The 21,720-nt window shown below is 39.9% G+C and overlaps 1 protein-coding gene across 3 annotated transcripts in view; it reads left to right on the top strand.

Annotated features, from left to right (window-relative positions):
• LOC128653833 (multidrug and toxin extrusion protein 1-like) overlaps window positions 1–21,720 on the top strand; it is a 363,968-nt gene that overhangs the window by 94,673 nt on the left and 247,575 nt on the right. For all 3 annotated transcript variants that reach the window (XM_053707365.1, XM_053707364.1, XM_053707368.1), the window contains one exon: window positions 297–398. In XM_053707365.1, the coding sequence (XP_053563340.1) occupies window positions 297–398 (102 nt within the window). The remainder of the gene's footprint in view (window positions 1–296; window positions 399–21,720) is intronic.

Below are 21,720 nucleotides of genomic sequence, written 5' to 3'. Positions count from 1 at the left end.
TTTAAAATGTTTTTTTCGTTCTTATCAACATTCGATTGTCCAAAATGAATATTCGCAGGACTATTTGGTCTACCAAGCGAATTAGACATTCACCACAGATGAGCTGTTTATGGGTATAGTTTTGTGTTTCTTTGCTTATATTGCACCAACTAGCTTTAACAATGTTAAAGAATCGTGGCTTAAGAACATAAAAAAAAGGAAATGTCCATTGTTTTGTAATGTTTTTCAGTCTCACTTTTGACAATTTGTTTTGGCTTATAAATTACTGAAACATAATTATTTTTCTTCTTTCCTAGATCCCTCCTACTTTGCTAAACTTTTCACCATTTATTATTGTACTTGCCTTTTCTGGACACCTTGGGAAAATGGACCTTGATGCAATGACACTTTGTTCTTCTGTATGTAGAAATGTCATATATTTCATGTATATTATTATTATTATTATTATTATTGTTATTATTATTATTATTATTATTATTAATAAAACAAAACAACTTTGACATATGTATTATAAAATTGTATATTCACAGTAGGATGCTTAGTTATTGATTCAATTGGTGGGAACAGCAAAGCAATAATAAGGCTAATTACAAATAATGATATATATTTATTTCATAAGCACACATTAGATTTAACCAGTGGGAGCTCTGTCAGTAATGTAAATACATTTGAATGGTAGAACAAACTGTTCCCTGGTTAATTATATTTGAACCATAAAACATTTCTACAGACATAACTTACCTTAACACCCCATGCAGGGTGAGTAAAGAGGAGTAAAGCACTGTGTTTGACTGCCTTACTGTCTGACATTATGACAAATACAACACTAAAAGCAATGTTACCCTTTGCAGCACTATGAATGTTACATAACAATAGTAGTACCATATATTGCGGAGCACTAGAATAACAGAATGTATGTATGTAGACAATGCAAAAGAACTTAATTTTAATGTCACATCAGTAGTAGATTTTTTTTCTGACAAATGTCATAGTTAGCTTTACTTTCCTTCCCAATGCCTCATGTGACAGCCATCAGCCAATCACAAAATGCATAGACATATATTCTGTGAATCTTGCACATGCTCAGTAGAAGCATATTTAGATATTTAGATAATGGAAGTAAATTGAAAAGTTGTTTAAAACTGTGCACTATCTGAATCATGAAAGTTTAATTTTGAGTTTAGTGTCCCTTTAAGATGTGAGTTTCATGGGAAGCTATACACTCCTGTCACCTAGAGCATACATGTGGGTTAACTGCTTGATGTGATTTTATGCATGGGCCTCACTGTGGGCTAGATTAAGAGTGGAGAACAAATTTGTGCTCCCACAAATGCTTTTTCTGTAAAACTTTTGCGCTCTCGCTGTTGCATCCTCACGCAGAAAAAAAGATTTTGCAAAGTTGTGAACGGAGATTGTATTCCTCCATAGACTTTAATGGAGCCTTATTTTGAACAAAAAAAAGCTGCCAGCTCACTCAAACACGAGCGCAGGATTGCAATGAGATATACTGCATGTGTTTCTTTATCTGTATTTATATGTGTATGTATGTCTGTAAATGCATATTTACACATATAAAAACATATATACATATGTATAGAAATACATGCATATATATTTACATACATGCATACATTTAAACTTGTGTTCCTATGGATCCCCATGTAAAAGCATTTTTGACCCTTTAATTTTCTAACACCTGACATCTCATATCTTTGAGTCCTTGTAATTTTTTATTGCAATTTTTTTAAACTTATTTTTATTATATAGCATTGTTTTGAGTGTAACTGTACTTTTAAATGTATTTTTGATATGTTTTATGATACTTTTTTGACTCGTATAACAGTTAACCAGTGCTCTGAAGTTTGGGTATCATTCTAGCGTAAATCGTGATCTCGATTATTCGCATTTACTTTCAACTTGTAATACGAGCGGAATTTAACTTGCACGCAAATGGCCACGAAAACCCTACAAGCTTACAACATTGGTAAATATGGGTACATAAATAGATTAATCATACATCAGTACAATACAAGTCATTATCAAGATATTGTCCATTCTATTCAGAAGGTGTTGAGTATGTGATATCGTAAGTCCCAATATTAGATAATAGATGTGTTGTCACTCAGGGTTCTCCTCTTCATTTTTCCATTTTTTAAACTAAGTAAATTAACTTAACAAACAATATATAATATTCAAAAACATAAGTAACATGAGTGAATAAATAACTTACCCAAAGTGCCCCCAGACCACCAGATATGCTTTAAAAAGGATGGGGCATAGAAAAGAACTATATCTAAAGCAAAATGTATTGGTATTATTCTCCCTGCTCTGAACTGCATCATTTGCCTCTAAGATTTTGGGATAGTACAAATAAGCTATTTCTTAATGGGTAAAGCACTCTATCCTTAACATAATTTGGCGAGTGTAGTAGGTATCCTTCCCATTTATTGAGAACCTTTTTACTCTTTTTGCAAGGTCCCCCTTTGCATCTGCTTGCTCTATGACCATTTGGCTATGTATTAGTTGTTGAAATGGGGGCTTTTACTGTTTGCACAACCCTGTAGGATTAACTGCCTTGCCAGCAATATTATGGTAGTGACAAATGTCATATTTTGACCTATTGCTTTGTGACAACAAGAATAGCACCTGTTGGGCTGACAGGCACAATTGTTCTTTAGTTACTTTATTTAGCCAGTAAGAGATTTTGTGCCAAAACTGGTATATTTTGGGGCAATCCCAGAATAGATTAATCCAGTCTGGGGAGTCATGGCTGCATTTGATGCATATATTCCTGGCATCAGGTACCCACGTGGATCGCAGTTATTATTATTATTATTATTATCATCGGTTATTTGTAGAGCGCCAACAGATTCCGCAGCGCTGAATACAGTTATGTATGCTTGATGTATGGTTTTAATGTAGGATTCATGTAAAGTCGCAGGCAAGGTTACCATTTTAACTTTTTCTATGCTCTCAGTGACCATTTCGTGATTAAAGTTTAGGGTTCTATAATTTAGCCATTTCAATGCAAGTTTTTGTCTAATTTGAGTTTCATGATGTTTAATGAAGAGTTCATACTAGACTTGTGCATGATCGAAAAATTTGTTTCGGTTCGGATCGATTCAGATTTTTTTCGAATTTCGGTTCGGATCAATTCGAAAAAATTCAAATTAAATCGTTTTGGATTCGTTTCGGATTCATTCGGATTCTAATAAATTTGTCTGGATTCGGTCAATTCGGTTCGATTCAGAAATTCGGAAGCATCTAGTGCCAATAAGCATGCATCTTGGAGGTCTGAGTGTTTGTTAGTCTGAGTGTCATACCAGTAGTGGGATGTAATCGCTAGGGTCTTTTGTATGTTGACAACTGAGGAGCGACTGTTGACAAATCCTGTCTGATCAGGGTGAATGATGTTAGGTAAGATCTGTGTTTGTCTGTCTGCCAATATTTTAGATAAAAGTTTTTAGTCACTGTTTAACAGTGATATGGTTCTGTATGAGGATGTCAGTGTATGCTCTCTATCAGGTTTAGGTAGAATGCAAATATTCGCTTCCGTAAACCGGTCATTAGGTTTTGTATTGACCTCTAAATAGGTAGTGTATAGGGATGGCAGTATAGGGGTAAGGTCACTGTCGATGTATTTGTAGTATTCTGCCAGCAGTCTGTCCAGACCCGCTGCTTTCCATAGTTTTAAGTGTTTGATTGCTTTAGCAACTTTTTCTGTGTGAATTGAGGCATTTAAGCCTGCTCGCTGTTCTTCAGTTAAGGTTGGGACCTTTATTGCTTCCCAAAATTTGTTTTTTGCAGTTGAATTTATTACATGTTTAGAGAGATTGGTAATAGCGGACAAATTCTGCCATCATTTCAGTTTTGTCCGATGTTAGGCTACATTGTGATTTGAGGGATACTGTGCAAGATTTGGGGTTATGAAGTTTGACTAGATTGGCTTAAAGTTTGCCAGATTTATTACCGTATCTAAAGAAATGGCCTTGTCTATGAACATTAAGTTTGCTTTCCTTTTGTTCCAGAAATGTGTCTCTTGCTTGTTTAAGGGTGTAGTATGCTTTTCTACATGTTGGGGAGGGGTTGGATAGGTAATTATTATAAGGCTCTGTAAGTTTGGTTAAAAAATCGTTGTCTATGGGTTTGAGGGTTTTATTATGATGTACCTCAGAAGATGTTATGTTACCACGCATGACTGCTTTGGATGTATGCCAAAATAAATCTGGATTATTTTTATGTTGATCATTATCTAGTGTGTAATATAGCCAAGATGATTTAAGGTGCTGACAAAAGTCAATATTGTAAAGATACAAGGGAAACCTCCATGATCTGTTTATTGGTTACGGAGGCAAGGGTTGTAACGTCAGACTAATCTGTGTATGGTCAGAGATTGTAATTTGTCCTATTGTGGTTATCTGGATTTCTGTTGCTAATGTTGGGGAGGTTAGAAAATAGTCTATTCTCGATAGGGTGTTATGTGTCTTTGATACGTGTGTGTAGTCTCTCTTATAAGGGTGTTGTACCCTCCAGATATCTATAAGGTCCAAGGTTTCTTTGAATGTATGTATCAGTTGTACCTCCTTTTTTTATCTGGCAGTGTTTCTGTTAGTACGTGTGAATATGCATAAGGGAGATAATGTATCTGCCTTTCTTATCCATCTCCGTATTTGAGAATGTTATTGGAAGTCCCTTTCTAACCAGGATTGTTAGATTTTCTACCTTCTTTCGGCATCTATATGATTTGTCCCACCCATATAGATTTTAATTGTTCATGTTCTATAGTGGATAACTTGGTTTCTTGGAGAAACATGATGTCTGCTCATAGAGTGCCAAGGTATTGTAGTATAATGCCTCTTTTTGCTGGAGAGGTTATGCCTCCCACATTACAGGAAATTACTTTATACTTCATAGTCATTGCGGTATGTTAACCATTATACAATATGTGCCCTGGAAAGTGTATGAACAGATAATGTGGATGTCTGGTCTATATGAGTATTGGTATGAGCAAACTAACTTACTGTGTAACCTGGTGTGGGTGGTGGTCTGCGGCTGGTGGATCTGCAAACTCCATAATCAATCTGCTAGAGAAGATACAAGCATTAGTGCGAACAATGTTAGACATCAGAGTCATTAATACCCAGAGGAAAAGCTGGCACCAACTTTGTTTCATGGGAATTGGGGTGGAGTTTGATAAATGAATTATTAGGGGTGGCATTACCATAGGGTTAAGTCAGGGAAACCCCTGCGATGCATTGGTGGTATATGGATTTAGTTGTTGGACATATTTGGTTACAGAGTTATGAGGGCTAGGAACATGGAAAAGGTTGCACTTGGCTGGTGCTATAACAACGTAGGACTGCCGGGCATAGAGGTAAAGAAACACTATGGGGAATTTAGGGGGAGTAGTTGTGGGCTAGTAACTCGTTTAATTAAGTTGTTAAATAGCCACTAAAATATTCCACCTTTAGTTATGTGAGTTCCTCCTTTTAATTTAATGGCGGATGGTTGGAGGTTTTTAATACTTCTCATCAGACATCTATGTATACAGAAAAATAACTACAAAAAAAACAACCAAAATATACAAACTTTTCCTTGGAACAGTGGATTTTTATATAAATTTACTGTACAAAGCTTAATTAAGCATTGTGCTTTTAGTGGAATCACAATTTCTAAATAATGAGCAGTATACATTACGTGATAGTAAACAAATGTGATCATATACGGTATCCTGAATGGATAGTGTAGAATCAGCCATTTCCATTCATTTGTTCAGAGTCTAAATAGGCTTGTACTGCTGGAGAGTGAAAGAATTTCTGACCAGAAGGGGTCTGAAGTCGTAGCTTTGCTGGGTATATAAGAGCGACTTGATGTCCTTGCTTATGGAGACGGGTACAAAGTGGAGCAAAGTCTTTTCTTTTCCGTGTTACTTCTGCAGAGAAGACTTGAAACAAGAGAAGCTGTTGATCTTCATATTTGACTTCTTTTATGGCTCTGTATGCTCTCATCACCGCCAACTTCTTTTGGTAGTTAAGGCATTTAAGCATTATTTGGTGAAGTCTTGCCTTCATGTTGTTGAGTCGTTCAGGGCCCAGGCGATGTGCCCGCTCTACATCTAGTGGTAGCCGATCTGGATGAATATGCCCAACAGCATTGGTAATGTCAGGGCTATAAATTCCAGTAGCTCTTTATCTTTTACAGATTCAGGTACCCCAATAATGTGCAGATTATTTCGCCTACTGCAATTCTCTAGGTCCTCTACTCTCTCTTGGAGGTGTTGATTTTGTTTTAGAAGGTATTTCAAGGAACCTTCTGATTCTTGTTGCTTATCCTCTATTTCAGATATTCTCTGTTCAGCTGTTGTAAGTCTTTTAGAGAATTGCCTTACTTCACTTGTCAGTGTATCTACTCCCGTTTGTAGAGAATCCATCTTAGGCAAGAAGAATGCTTTTAGTTCTTGTAATAGCATGTTATTATCTCCTGTTAGTGGGCTGTCATATTCATTTTGAGGTTGGACAGTCACATAAACGTCTGCAGTATGACGGAGGCTTTTGCCTGTAGTTTTAGCTTTAGAACCCATAGTGTCCGGTTTAAGGGGAGACAGCCTCTGCAAGTACTTGTCATATTTCATAAGGTATTTGTACCTTTTGTTAATGCTGTGTTTTTTTTGTTTTTTTTCTATTTTTTTTTTTTTGTTATTTGCTATGTTGGTCACCAGGTGGAGTTGTCAGCCTTAATTTGTCAAAGTCTGCAGTTGTAATGTGAAGAAAATGAATCAGTCACTATGCAATTAGTTACATATGCTCAGTACTCTCTTGCTCTAAATATGATCAGTCTCTGATGTTTTTTAAAAAAAATCACTGGGGATTTCTGATACAATAAAACGTTCAGATTGGAAATCTGTGTTTAGGTAATACTGTGTAGGCAGACTTTGAGGTGCACCTTAAATGTTTCCAGATAATAAGTGCAGAATAATAAGCATATACCTAAACCAGTATGCTGTCTGTTAACTCAATCCTATGTTAGATCAAATAGCTACAGGCTGGTGGGTCCTTGAAATCTGACCAGCTGGCTATTTATGCCCTTCTCAGGAGTTTATAATTTGCATAAGTTTAGCTGTAGGCTATATAGCAGATGTTTGTAATAACACAGTCCAGCAAATTGAATTTATGTCCAAAGGACCACTTTGACAAATCATTATATAGGTGATGCTGTATAAGCAAGTTTTAGGGTACTCCCCAAGCACTCAAAGTTATTTAATAAAAAGTTCTGAAATATGTAATTATAAATAAGTAACTGAGCTAGGGTACCTTATTACATATCCGGTCGATGTTATAGGCAAGCTGTGGGTCTCTATGTGCTGACCGGAGAGTCTGTTGTGTCCCTGCAATACAGCTGCCACGAAGCTGCAAGGCTACCGGTGTTTCCTTATGAGGTGCCTTTCGCCTGTATTGTGTCTTAGACTTGGAAGGGGACAAGCCGAGGAAGACACCTTATGTTTTGTGTCCTGCTGCCTCTTGCGTTGGTCTCCCTGTGATCTCCATACACGTAGTGCGAGTGGCATGTACTGGAGACCACTTGTCTCTGTAGTTAGACAGTCACAGGCGATATCTTCAATCCCAACAATCTGCTTATAGATATAGGAGATATATAGATAGAGATATAGGAGAACAGCACAAAAGTTGAGGTGTTGTACGTAGGACAAGAGGACACTGCAATGTATGATAACAAGGGAAAAAGTCCTCAGCACTTCAAAAAATTATTTTTAGAAATGTATTCTTACAAAACAGCGACGTTTTGGGGTCACAGCCCCTTATTCATGCTTGATACATTAATTGTTATATGATTACCATTTAAATCTTTTCTTTGGCGCCAATGCACCTAAAATGAAGCTATAGCTCCATCTACTGGCATCCTATCAGTATTACACACAATATAAAAAAAACTTTAATACATATATTATAAAAACTTTTAACATTCTGCTCATTTTAAAACCTGAATATAGATGCTGATAATTTTAGAATATGTACTGTTTACATTTTAAATAACAGAACAAGTTGTACAGAGACAATTAGGAGAATTAGAAATTTAGAAATAGCAAGACAGATCATAATCCCTATTTAGGCCCCTAGTGGCCAATGTCTCTAATTTGTGGATCTACCACATTTTTTTTGTTTGAGAAGTGGTTCCCTGTCCATATCATTCCTATTGGGCTTAATATGGTCTATGACCTGCCATCTAAGTTGGCAAATACTGTGTCCTTTGTCAAGGAAGTGTCTAGAGAGAGGAGCCTCAAGGTTCTTACATCTGATGTTAGAGCAATGTTGGCTCATTCTATCCCTAACTTTACGGGTCATCTCCCCTATATACACCATTGAACAAGAACATTTAATTAAATAGATCACATAGGTGGTCTCACAAGTGAAGAAGCCATTTGTATTATATTTCTTACCACTATGTGGGTGATGAAAATTTGTACCTCTTATTATAGAATTGCAGCTTACGCAATTCAAACATGGGGAGTTTCCTGTTCTCTCACTACCCAAAGTGGTCTGCTTTAATTCTTTCCCAGGTCCTATATCTGTCTTTGTGAGATGATCCCTTTAATTCTTAACTCTTCTGTGGACCATTAATGGGGGTTCCTCCAAGTAAACCACTTCTTTGTTACATTCCTTGAGAATAGGCCATTTCTGTCTAAGTCTAGCCATTTTACCACTCAATGGATTAAACTGCCTAACAAAAACCATTCTATTTTCTTTACTCTTGTGAGTTATTTTTCTGGTTTTATTTAATGCCTCTATAGTGGTATGTAGGACCTTGGGTGGATAACCCCTACTAGTGATTTTTTTTGCCATTTTTTTTAGCCTAATCTCCTGCCTGCCTTTATCTCTGTTGACCCTGAGAAGCTGGCTTTTGGGGAAGGAGTCGACTAGTGGTCTAGGAAGCAAACTATTGTACTTTAGCAAATTATTCTTGTCAGTTTCTTTCATGTATAGGTCAAATTCCAAATGATGTCCTGACTTGTATATCTTTGTATCCAAAAATGGTACTGATTCTTCACTGTAACTGACAGTAAACTCTAGGTCTCTCACCTTACAGTTGAGTTCCCCCACAAATTGCAGGAGTGATGGCGATCCGTCTCTGCAAACTGCATGTGTACATATGGTCTGTCTCTACAAAGGTGCTTCTGATACAGCGATCCGTCTCAGTCTCACCGTCTACACCTCACTTCTAACGGAGACTCCAACAGGAGAATGGAGAGTGTTAAGCAGTATATAACACTGCTGCTTCAGATCTCCTTGCTCCGCTGTTGGTGATAGACTGCTGGTGTAACTGATACAATGTATCAAATAAAAGCAAAAGCAAAGGCTCTTAAACAAAGAAGCAATTCCTCTGTGTAAAAGTTGAAATTTCTTAAAAACAACACGTTTCTCAGTTTCTAATTTTATAAGAAGCATTTTTGCTAATACATGTACTGTATATTACAAAAATGCTTCTATTCAAAACTGAAATGCATCCATGTGGATTTCAATTTTGGCTGGAATGTCCATTTAAGGCTGGTCACCATGAGCAGCATCCAATGGTCCCACATTTTGTGAGATTGCATTAATAATGGCAAGCAAACTTTACAGACAAAATTAAGAAGCTCTAAAGATTATGGGATATGTGGATCTCTCCAATCTCCCCAGATTTTTAATTTTTTTTTTAATAGGGTCAATAACATTAAAAAAACATCATAGGGGCGGAGCTAGCCATCAAACTGGAGAGACGTTCTTTTAGGGAGCTCTCTTAATCAGATCTATTAGGCATAAATAAGTAGTTTTTTTATGCCCAAGTACTAACTTAACTCATATTAGGCCACTTGCCAAGCTGGTTGACGACAGTGGACGAGAGTAACTAAGCTAACCTGACGGCGAGAGGAGTAAAATCAACTGGGCTATTGAGCGACATTGCCCTGATACCGCGGAGGTACTTCACAGTCTCAGAAAGCAGCCGCACACAGAAGCCTGAAAGCCACAATAACTGTTATACTCAGGTTAGCTCCTGAACTATCCCCTTACTTGTGCTCTACTGCTGCCCGGAGGCTCGGAGCTCCTCTCCGGGGCGGCAGTTTAACTCTGCATCTATGACCAAGTAAAGAGAGTAACATGGGGCTGCTGATTTGAAGCACTCACCTCGTATCGGGTCCTGCCTCCTATCCTACGAAGCGGCCGACTTTGGGGATCGGTCTGATCCCAACCTGGTTCCAGCTGAATCTTGTAAAGGCCCCTGGAAGAAATTTACGATTGGAGCTGCGCCACTCATTTTGGCGCGAACCTTCGACATCTTGCGGCCTGGACTGGGGTAGTGCTGCCGAATCCCGGATGGAGTGAGCCATTTCCGACTTACATCTAGCTTGAAGTTAGGAGGGTAAGAACTTACTTTTACGATCTATCCTACAAGTAGCCCTCTCTAACATCAAAACTACCCCAGTAACTTTGAACTGAGCTACACAAGCAGCTGCATAAATATACTCTACAAAAGCAGCTCACTTTATAATGGTACATGAATTGGCTTCCTGACCATCATTATACAGTATTGGGACACTTCCCTTCCAGGAGTAGCCTCATCATTTAGCTATGTGCCTGCTGGAATAAATGTGGTGCCATTTATTTAGGAGTAAAATATTAGTATGCTGGGCAATCAGAAGGTTTTTACTACCATTTTCCCCTTTTAATTGCTTACTACAGATGAGACACCCTTAATTAGAAAAGTTTTCTGGAACAACAATTTGGATTGGTATTTACCGTATTGACAGCTACATAAATTGGCACTTTGCTCTGCATCACAGCTAATAAAGAATTTGCCTAGATAGTGAATTATCCCTACTGGGGAGGAATCTATACTCATCTGCCCTTAAGTAATTGGTGAGCCTACACCCTCCACACATTCCATCATATGGCCCTGCTGGGCCCTCTGATTGCTGTGCAGGCCCCCTTAGACTTTGCTCTGGCTCCCTGAGGCCATAGTAAAGGTCTCTGCCATAAAGATGTGTCACTGAATATGGACAGAGCCTGTACAGATTGACCCTTTAAGCTAGCAGGCCTTGGATCCTGATTAAAGCCTGTGTACAGACATTTTGAAATTTTCTACAGAGGTGTTTAGCCTAGCTGCTGCGTCAGCTTATGTGTTTCTGTGGTTAATACCCGGAGTGGAGTGTTCTTCCTGATAACATCTTTTTCCTGCAGGTTTCTCTCTCTATAACACTGCTCATAATATCACACATGCTATAGTTGCTTAAGGGTTCCTATATATTATTGCAATACTGTACTGTTTAATATTGTCTAGATTCTGAGCCTACCTCACACTATTGGACCCCACGCCACATTGTAAATACCCCACATCCTGTCATTTACATCTGGTGTAGCATAATCCATATTGCTGTGGCCCTTTCTGCACCTCCCCCTTTCCGGCCCTGCTAGTCTGGGCTGGTCACTTCACTTTCCCCTTCCTTCACGGTCGTATCCCCCTCTCCCTGAGGTGCAGAGGGTCCATAGGGGCTACTTAGCCCACATAAACTGACACTAACCCTGTATTGTTTCATATGGCATCAAATGTAATACTATAAATGTATTTTGGTGCAGGTCCTATCTGTTTCACTTCCCTCACAGTGCCCTGTGGGATCAGAGTGGAGTATTATAGTGGGAACACTAGTTCCCCTAGTTCTCAGCTATTATGCCTCAAACCTCAAAAAGAAACCCTAGGACCCCTGCTGGGTCACAAAAGTCTGTTCTCGATCATTTCTCCCAAGCCCGCAAAGATCCTAGTTCACAAAGGAGAGAGGAAAGCGACCCTGAGCCACAAGATGAGGCCTCCCAATCGAGCTCCCGATCCACAGCCCATCTCAACCACTACATCACTGAAAACACACTGCAGAAGATGTTGGCTCTGCAGACCAAATCCATTACAGCTGAAATCCAACGAAGCTCCGCGGAACTAAAAAAAAAAAACATCGCTGAAATAGGCGACAGAGTAGACACCCTTGAACGTCAACAAGACGGCCTGGTCACGGATCACTCTAGCTTGCTCTCGTATGCCGAAACTCTAGCAGATCAAATCACACAACTGAAACTAAAACTGGCAGATCTAGAGGATAGGGCTAGGAGAAACAACATAAGATTCAGAGGTATACCCGAGTCAGTGTCGGCGGGCAACCTCCAGGAATTCCTTAAAATGCTGTTTGTGGCCCTCCTGGGCCCCCTAGAGGGCACCTCTCACACCATGGAATGGGCACACAGAGCCCTTAGACCAAGGACTATCTCAACAGATAAACCTAGGGATGTAGTAGTCTGTTTTCACCACTTCACCTTTAAAGACCGCCTGATGCAGGCGGCCTTCAGCAAACCCTCACTTCCTGAGCCCCTGAAAGACATTCAGCTGCAACCAGATCTCTCTCCATACACCCTGCAACAAAGGAAGCTGTATGCCCCTATCACATCTCAGCTCAGGAGGGCCAACATCAAGTATAGGTGTGGCTTCCCCACTAAATTGATTGTGACTAAGGACAATCAGACTCACACCATCACTTCCCCTTCTTCTGGAAACACCCTTCTAGCTAACTGTGGTCTACAGCTGGATCCGGGAACTCAAGCACCATCTCATTCCTGCCTCAGGGTCTCGGCCCCTGAATGGACATTAAAAGAACAGAGACCCAAATGACAGAGGCAAAATCCCCCTGACCACTCTCTAAGGCCTCAAGCCTCACTCACTTAGGACCTGCTACCAATGGTATGTGTATACTAAAGGTTTTGACACTATTGAATACATTGTTGTACGCTAAGGTCTTGTTATAGACAGTTGTTGAAAGTTTACACGTTAGACACTATCAGAACTGATTTCTACAGTTATACCTTCCATATTTTATAACGAATATGGTTTAGCACTAAAACATTGTTGCTGGCGGAACTGCACACCCTGGTTCTTCTACCAACAATCAGTGACTGTTTATAGTTCAGATGTTTTGTTGAAGGTTTGAAGTTATGACACATTAAATTGTACACTCTAGTTCGACTGCCAACACTTAGTGTTTGCCTATAGTTAAGATACTCTTGTTGAAGGTCCCATGTTAAGGCACCTGAAGTTGGCGGTACAACTACACTCCTTGTATCCTACATAGAATAAGATCTGTTGTTGACATACTGGTATAACTTACATCTTGTATTTTATTTTATTTACTATCAGTCTACAACTGTTTATTGCCTTGACATTTTCAGAAAAAAAGGTTGCAACTATGTATGTCATATTTATCATGTGTATGGTTTTAGCTTATATATTTTAATTACTTTCTACCCAACATGACCCACTAGAGAGTGGGGCTACTCACCTCAACCCACACCCTACTAAACAGTGCTAGCTCCCCCTCAGACATAGGAGCCCGTACTAGGGCTCCATTTTGGTGGACTACTTCCACCGTACCTCTCCCCCTTTCCCCCTCCCTATACCCTCCCAATCATCCCTATCCCGAATAGTTCCCTATTCAGGACCACCAGATACTGAATAATAAATGGCACCTCTCCGATATCTTACCCACAACGTTAGAGGCCTAAATTCAGTGGGCAAGAGAAGCCTATTAGCTAGATCCCTACGCTTTCACAAGGTGGATGTGGCTTTCCAACAAGAGACGCACCTCCTCGACAACACTCTTCCCACACCCTTCCCCCAAGACTTCCCAGTCTTTGAGACAGCCTCCTACTCTAAAAAAGCTAGAGGGGTGGCCATCCTAGTGCACAAAAGGGTGGCTTTTGAACCCCTCCAGGTGATCAGGTACCACCAAGCAAGATACATCATAGTGGTTTGCAACCTTGACCATGCTACTTATACACTGGTTTCAGTCTACCTCCCGAACACCTCTCAGCCTAGTTATCTTAAGAAGATTCTGAGTGCAATTGAACAATTTAAACAAGGGAAGGTGATTATGGCGGGCGGCATGAACATGGTGTGGGACAATGGCCTAGACAGAAAAAAAACTCACCCCCCAGAGATGAGCGATCGCTCTGGACACTACAAGTGGCAGGTTTAGGGGGCTCATGACCAGTTTTAACTATTTTGACATATGGAGATCAGTGCATTCCCACGACAGGGATTTCACTCACTTTTCCCACCCCCACTCCACATTTTCCAGACTGGACTATTTTTTCTGCAACCCTGAAACGTTAGACTACGTACAAACCGCAGACATGCACCCCTGCCCGTGGTCAGATCACGACCAGATAGTAATGGAGCTAGAATCCAGAAACACTACCAACACCAGATCCCCATGGAGGTTACCTCACCACTTATTAGCTGACATCCCCTTTAGGGAAAAACTCAGGTCAGAAATAACAACCACACTACAGATTAATGACACCCCTGATGTCCGAGATGACATAATCTGGGGGGCATTCAAGGCCACTACTAGAGGCCTATTTATACGCAAACAAGCATACCTCAGGAAACAGGCAGGCCTCACCCTTTCTCAGGCCCATAGTAAGTTACGTACACTAGAAACACAGCAACGCACATCAGATAATGTGGATTTAAGCCAGGAGGTCAAGGACCTTAAAAAACATATATGCCAAATAGAGTTCAAGAAAACACAGAATAACCTGTTTCGGCTGAAACAGCTTATGTACTCAAAGGGCAACACAGCAGACACCATTCTTGCCAACAAAATTAGACAGCGTAGAGGCGCTAAACGCATACACGAACTCAAGTGCGGTAAGCAGGTTTTGAGGTTGCTGTCCTTAATTGGCCAGCAGTTTTGCAATTACTATGCCACTCTATATAATATCCAGGACCAGACGGGTCCCACACAATCACCCTCTACACAGATAGGGCCATTCTTACAGTCCTTGAAACTCGCTGCCTTAGATGAGGCACAAAACGGATGTATAGATGTCCCAATTACTTGCCAAGAAGTGAGACAAGTCATTAAAAACATGAAATCTCTCAAGGCGCCGGGCCCTGATGGTTTCACTGCCATATTCTACAAAACATACTGCAAAGAAATTCTACCCATCCTTACTAGATTCTTTAAACTAGCAACGGAGGAGGGAACCTTCAGAAAGGAATTTTTGGAGGCCTCCATTATCGCCATCCCAAAGCCCAATAAGGACCCAACACTGTGCCTTAATTACAGACCCATATCTTTAATTAACACAGACATCAAAATCTACACGAATATCCTGGCTAACAGGTTGGCGAGATTATTACCCTCCCTAATCAACCCAGACCAAGTGGGCTTCATCCCAGGTCGTGAGGGCCCGGACAACACAAGGAGATTGCTAAACATCCTATGCGAGGCCCAGAGATTAAACAAGCCCTTAGCTGTGCTCTCGCTTGACGTGGAAAAGGCCTTTGACCGGGTCCACTGGGAATATCTATGGAAAGTATTGGAGGCCTTCCAGTTCCCAACACAAGTTATACTTTCAGTGAAAGCGCTATACTCAGCTCCCACGGCCTCGGTTAGGGGCCTCGGGTTCAGTTCACCATCCTTTCCCATCTCGATCGGCAAACGGCAAGGCTGCCCTCTCTCCCCCATGCTTTTCGCTTTGGCTATCGAACCTCTCGCTGCAGCCATACGAGAAGATAAAGATCAAGTAGGAATTACACTACACGGCACAACGCATAAGGGGCACTATTTGCGGATGACACCACAATCTTTACCTCCAAACCAATACAAACCATACCCAAGCTCCTCTCCTTGCTGGAGACCTTCAGTGGTCTCTCCTACTATAAATTAAACCAAACTAAAACAGAAATATACTTACAGGGATTCTCAGCAGATGTCTCCAAACATATACAAAACAGGCACAAATTTGTAGTTAATAACTCCTACATTTCTCATTTAGGGGTGAAAATGTCCAACTCCCTTCCACAAATGCTTGAAGACAACTATAAGCCTCTCCTCTCAGAGCTCAGATCTTTGAGTCAGAGATGGAACTTTAAAACAGTCTCATGGCTGGGTCGCATAGTTGCCCTCAAAATGAGCTACCTCCCGAAACTCACATATGCATTTAGATGCCTTCCGTTCAGTGTCCCCCGCTCCATCATCCTACAATTCCAAGGTGCATGTACCAAATATATTTGGCAGAGCAAACCTCCTTGTGTCGCCCATAAATGTCTACAATATGCCAGAATGGACGGAGGTGGCCTCCCCATCCATATACAGGTACTACGAGGCGGCAATGCTCACGCATATTTCCCAGTGGGGCGTAGTCAGCTCCGAAAGCAAACGGAGAAGCTTGGAACAGGCATCTCTCCCATTCGATTTGACTCTAAGAGACTTGATTTGGACTCCTCCTCACTGTAGGAGACTTCTCAATATCACAAACCCGGTGATAAAAGAATGCCTCGCAGTCTGGGACCAAATACGCCACTACAAACATATAGCCCCACACCCCTCTCCCATAACCGCCTTATCAGGGCTCCTTTCAGGCCTACCTGACTCGCACCCAGTGACTTGGGCTAGGTTAGGTTTTAGTAAGGTAGCGGACCTGTGGTCCCCGACCTCTCAAGGAACTTACGTGGAACTATTTCATACTGACAACCCTAATTCAATCCCATCGTACATGGCTTTTGAATATATTAGAGTAATAAGCCTACTCTCTAGATGGGGGTTCAAACCTTCCTCCTCCCGACAGCTGACTGTATGGGAGGCCAGATGGCAACAGGGTCGACGACTTGGTAAACCGTTATCATTGCATTATACTCTCATGGAAGGAGCATCCCCTACAGATAAAGCCTCTCATATTCTTAAATGGGAGCAGAAGCTGAACATATCCAAGCTATTAGAAGTATGGCAACATACACTCTTACTCACAAAGAAGGTGCTACATTGTGTCACTATCTTCGAAACTTATATTAAGCTCCTTATGCACTGGTATTACCCAGTTGGCTCCACTATGTGTGTCAAGGAGAACTGGATTCCACATAGCTCAGTTATTAATGCTGTATCATTAATATTGGTTGTGATTTGATACTGTAACCATGCATGAACATGTAACCTGTTTCTATAGTACGCTCAGATCGTACTGTTGTTTGTATCTCTATATTGTTATAAAATAAAATAAAAATATTAAAAAAATAAAAAAAAACATCATAATTTCAGGTTAGACCAGGAGTTTTCAGACCTGTCCTCAGGCCTCCCTAACAGGACAGATTTTCAGGATATCTGATCTAGAAGTAAACTTGTATATTAACCTGCTCTCACTCAAGATAATCCTGAAAATCTGGCCTTTGGAGGCCTGAGGAAAATATTTTTCATAATATTTTGTATTGAAATTAGCAGATAAATACAAGTGCACAATATAATTCAGGTACATGATAAGTAAGGTTCAAAGCATACAAGGTAATCAACCTGAGACAGAATTGCTTCTTAGAACAAATGACATAAAACATAAAACATAAAACAAGGTTACCCTGCTATCTTAAATCTTTATAACAGGTTAAATGTATAAACAACAAACTAACAGCCAGATTACGAGTTTTGCGTTATGGCTGGCTTGATAATAACTTGTAAGTTATTTTCACCGCTCACCTTTCATAACACTGCTATTACAGGTTTGCAAAAAAATGGCTTGTGCGAGGGATATGGTTGCATTGAGCTCCATGCTTCACCCAAATACAAGCGGTGCTTTGACGTGCTCGTGCACGATTTCCCCATAGACATCACTGGGGAGAGCTGGCTAAAAAAAAGCCTAACACCTGCGTTCGTGGAAACAAAACCTCCGTAATGCAGCCCCATTGATATCTATGGGGAAACAAAATGTATGTTTAAACCTAACACCCTAACATAAACCCTGAGTCTAAACACCCCTAATCTGCAGCCCCTAACATCACTGCCACCTACATTAGTTATTACCCCAAATCTGCCGCCCCCGACATCGCCGCAACCTACATTACACTTATTAACCCCTAATCTGCCATCCCCAACAATCCCCAATGTCGCCGCCACCATTATACTAAAGTTATTAACCCCTAAACCTCTGGCCTCCCACATCACTAACACTAAATAAATATATTAACCCCTAACGTAACCCTAACCCTAAACCTAACCCTAACGTAACCATAACCCTAACACCCCCTAACTTAAATATAATTAAAATAAATCTAAATAAAACTTACAATTATTACCTAAATAATTCCTATTTAAAACTAAATACTTACCTGTAAAATAAAACCTAAGCTAGCTACAAAATAACTCATAGTTACATTGTATCTATTTTAGGATTTTTATTTTATTTTACAGGTAAGTTTGTATTTATTTTAACTAGGTAGACTAATTAGTAAATAGTTATTAACTATTTACTAACTACCTAGTAAAAATAAATACAAAGTTACCTGTAAAATAAAACCTAACCTGAGTTACACTAACACCTAACATTACAATAAAATTAAATAAATTAAAATAATAAAATACAATTATCTAAATTACAAAAAAAACCCCACTAAATTACACAAAATAAAAAAAAGAAATTATCAAAAATAAAAACGAATGACTCCTAATCTTGACTCCTTATCAAAATAACCCCCCCCCAAAAAAAAAAAACCCTAGCTTACACTACACTGCCAATGACCGGGGTTAATAATATTTAAATAGTTTTTGCGATGCAGGAGTTCAGCGGTTTAGGGGTTAATAGGTAGTTTATGGGTGTTTAGTGCACTTTTTAGCACTTTAGTTATGAGTTTTATGTTACTGGTTTGCAGCATAAAACTCATAACTACTGACTTTAGATGGCGATACGGATCTTGTCATTTTGGGCTGTACCGCTCTCTTTTTGGCCTCACAGCAAAACTCATAATTCTGGAGCGTTGGAAGTCCCATTGAAAAATGACTTTTCTTAAAGTGTCGTACTGACGTTGCATGACGGCCAAAAAGTTTGCGGTACAGCTATTCTGACAAGACTTGTAATAGCAGCGGTAGGGAAAAAGCAGCGGTATGGGCCATAACAATGCTTTTTCACTCATAACGCCAAATTCGTAATCTAGCTGTAAAAATTTTTGTAGGTGAATTATCGCCATAACCTAATGAAGGGTATATGATCTGAGGTCTACAAATGTGCATACTGTGTGTGTTTGTGTGTACATGTGTATGTGTATGCTCTGTAGTGTGTGTTTGTGACTGTGTACATGTATATGTGTATGCTCTAGAGAGTGTATGTTTGTATGAACATGTATATGTGTATGCTCTAGAGAGTGTATGTTTGTATGAACATGTATATGTGTATGCTCTGTAGTGTGTGTTTGTGTGTACATATATATGTGTATGCTCTGGAGAGTGTGTATTTGTGTGTACATGTATATGCTCTGGAGAGTGTGTATTTGTGTGTACATGTATATGCTCTGGAGAGTGTGTATTTGTGTGTACATGTATATGCTCTGGAGAGTGTGTGTGTGTACATGTGTATGTGTATGCTCTGGAGAGTGTGTGTTTGTGTGTACACTAGTTTGCTCTGGAGAGTGTGTGTTTGTGTGTACATGTAAATTTGTATACTCTGGAGAGTGTGTGTTTGTGTGTACATGTAAATTTGTATACTCTGGAGAGTGTGTGTTTGTGTGTACATGTGTATGCTCTGGAGAGTGTGTGTGTGTACATGTATATGCTCTGGAGAGTGTGTGTGTGTACATGTGTATGTGTATGCTCTGGAGAGTGTGTGTTTGTGTGTACATGTAAATTTGTATGCTCTGGAGAGTGTGTGTTTGTGTGTACATGTGTATGCTCTGGAGAGTGTGTGTGTGTATATGGGTTGGGGGAGTTTGTTATGTTAGGCATTCCCTTGGTATTCATGAAAGTGGTAATTTTGGTGTACAGTTGCTGTCTAAACAATAAATATGTAGTGAATATCCCAAAATTGGTTGGATGCTTTTAGAGGGGCGCAAAATAAATACTTGCACCGGGGCCCTGTAGACATTAGGTCTGCCATTGCCTTGCATTGCATTAAATTTTATGTATTAAAAAAATATATACTGTAAAATATATAAATAAATTAAAAACCAACATTTAATTAATTAATTAATTAATTAGTAAATAAATGTATTAAATTAATCCACAGCGGAGGAATGTATATATTTACAGTATCCCACAAAAGTCAGAACACCCCTCACATTTTTGTAAATATTTTATTATATCTTTTCATGTGACAACACTGAAGAAGTGACACTTTGCTACAATGTAAAGTAGTGAGTGTACAGCCTGTATAACAGTGTAGATTTGCTGTCCCTCAAAATAACTCAACACACAGCCATTAATGTATAAACCTTTGGCAACAAAAGTGAGTACACCCCTAAGTGGAAATGTCCAAATTGGGCCCATTTCCCTCCCCGGTGTCATGTGACTTGTTAGTGTTACAAGGTCTCAGGTGTGAATGGGGAGCAGGTGTGTTAAATTTGGTGTTATTGCTCTCACACTCTCTCATACTGTTCACTGGAAGTTCAACATGGCACCTCATGGCCAATAACTCTCTGAGGATCTGAAAAAAAGAATTGCTGCTCTACATAAAGATGACCTAGGCTATAAGAAGATTGCCAAGACCCTGAAACTGAGCTGCAGCATGGTGGGCAAGACCATACAGCGGTTTCACAGGACAGGTTCCACTCAGAACAGGCCTCGTCATGGTCGACCAAAGAAGCATGGTGGTGGGAGTGTCATGGTCTGGGCCTGCATGAGTGCTGCCCACACTGGGGAGCTACAGTTCATTGAGGGAACCATGAATGCCAACATGTACTGTTGGAGACTGGGCCGCAGGGCAGTATTCCAACATGATAATGACCCCAAACACACCTCCAAGACGACCACTGCCTTGCTAAAGAAGCTGAGGGTAAATGTCTCCAAACCTAAACCCTATTGAGTATCTGTGGTGCATCCTCAAATGGATGGTGGGGGAGCGCAAGGTCTCTAACATCCAACAGCTCTGTGATGTCATCATGGAAAAGTGGAAAAGGACTCCAGTGGCAACCTGTGAAGCTCTGGTGAACTCCATCCCAAGAGGGTTAAGGCAGTGCTAGAAAATAATGGTGGCCACACAAAATATTGACACTTTGGGCCCATTTTAGACATTTCCACTTAGGGGTGTACTCACTTTTTTTTAGACATTAATGGCTGTGTGTTGAGTTATTTTGAGGGGACAGAAATTGACACTGTTATACAGGCTTTACACTCACTACTTTACATTGTAGCAAAGTATAATTTCTTCAGTGTCACATAAAAAGACATATTAAAATATTTGCAAGAATGTGAGGGGTGTACTCACTTTTGTGGGATACTGCATTTACTTATTAGTACTGCATAGGTCCAGTTTCACATATTGCAAATTCTTTTTTTTTTTTTAATGACTAGCCCAGCAGTGGATGATCCACTGCTGGGCTAATCATTTAAAAAATTATATAAAATAAATTGATTTAGTTGTTTTTTGGGATGGGGGTGGAGAGCAAAGTTGCATGGTGGGGCAAGACAATGTTTGCCCAGGGTCCAGTCAATATTAAAGATGGCCCTGGTTAGGGGGGTGTGTCCGACTACCGACTGAGATGGCTGCTTTTAACCCCTTAATGACCACAGCACTTTTCCATTTTCTGTCCGTTTGGGACCAAGGCTATTTTTACATTTTTGCGGTGTTTGTGTTTAGCTGTAATTTTACTCTTACTCATTTACTGTACCCACACATATATATATATATATACCGTTTTTCTCGCCATTAAATGGAC

This window comes from Bombina bombina, chromosome 3 (genome assembly GCF_027579735.1).
Source record: "Bombina bombina isolate aBomBom1 chromosome 3, aBomBom1.pri, whole genome shotgun sequence".
Taxonomy (NCBI): domain Eukaryota; kingdom Metazoa; phylum Chordata; class Amphibia; order Anura; family Bombinatoridae; genus Bombina; species Bombina bombina.
This window is presented reverse-complemented; position numbering and strand designations above follow the sequence as displayed.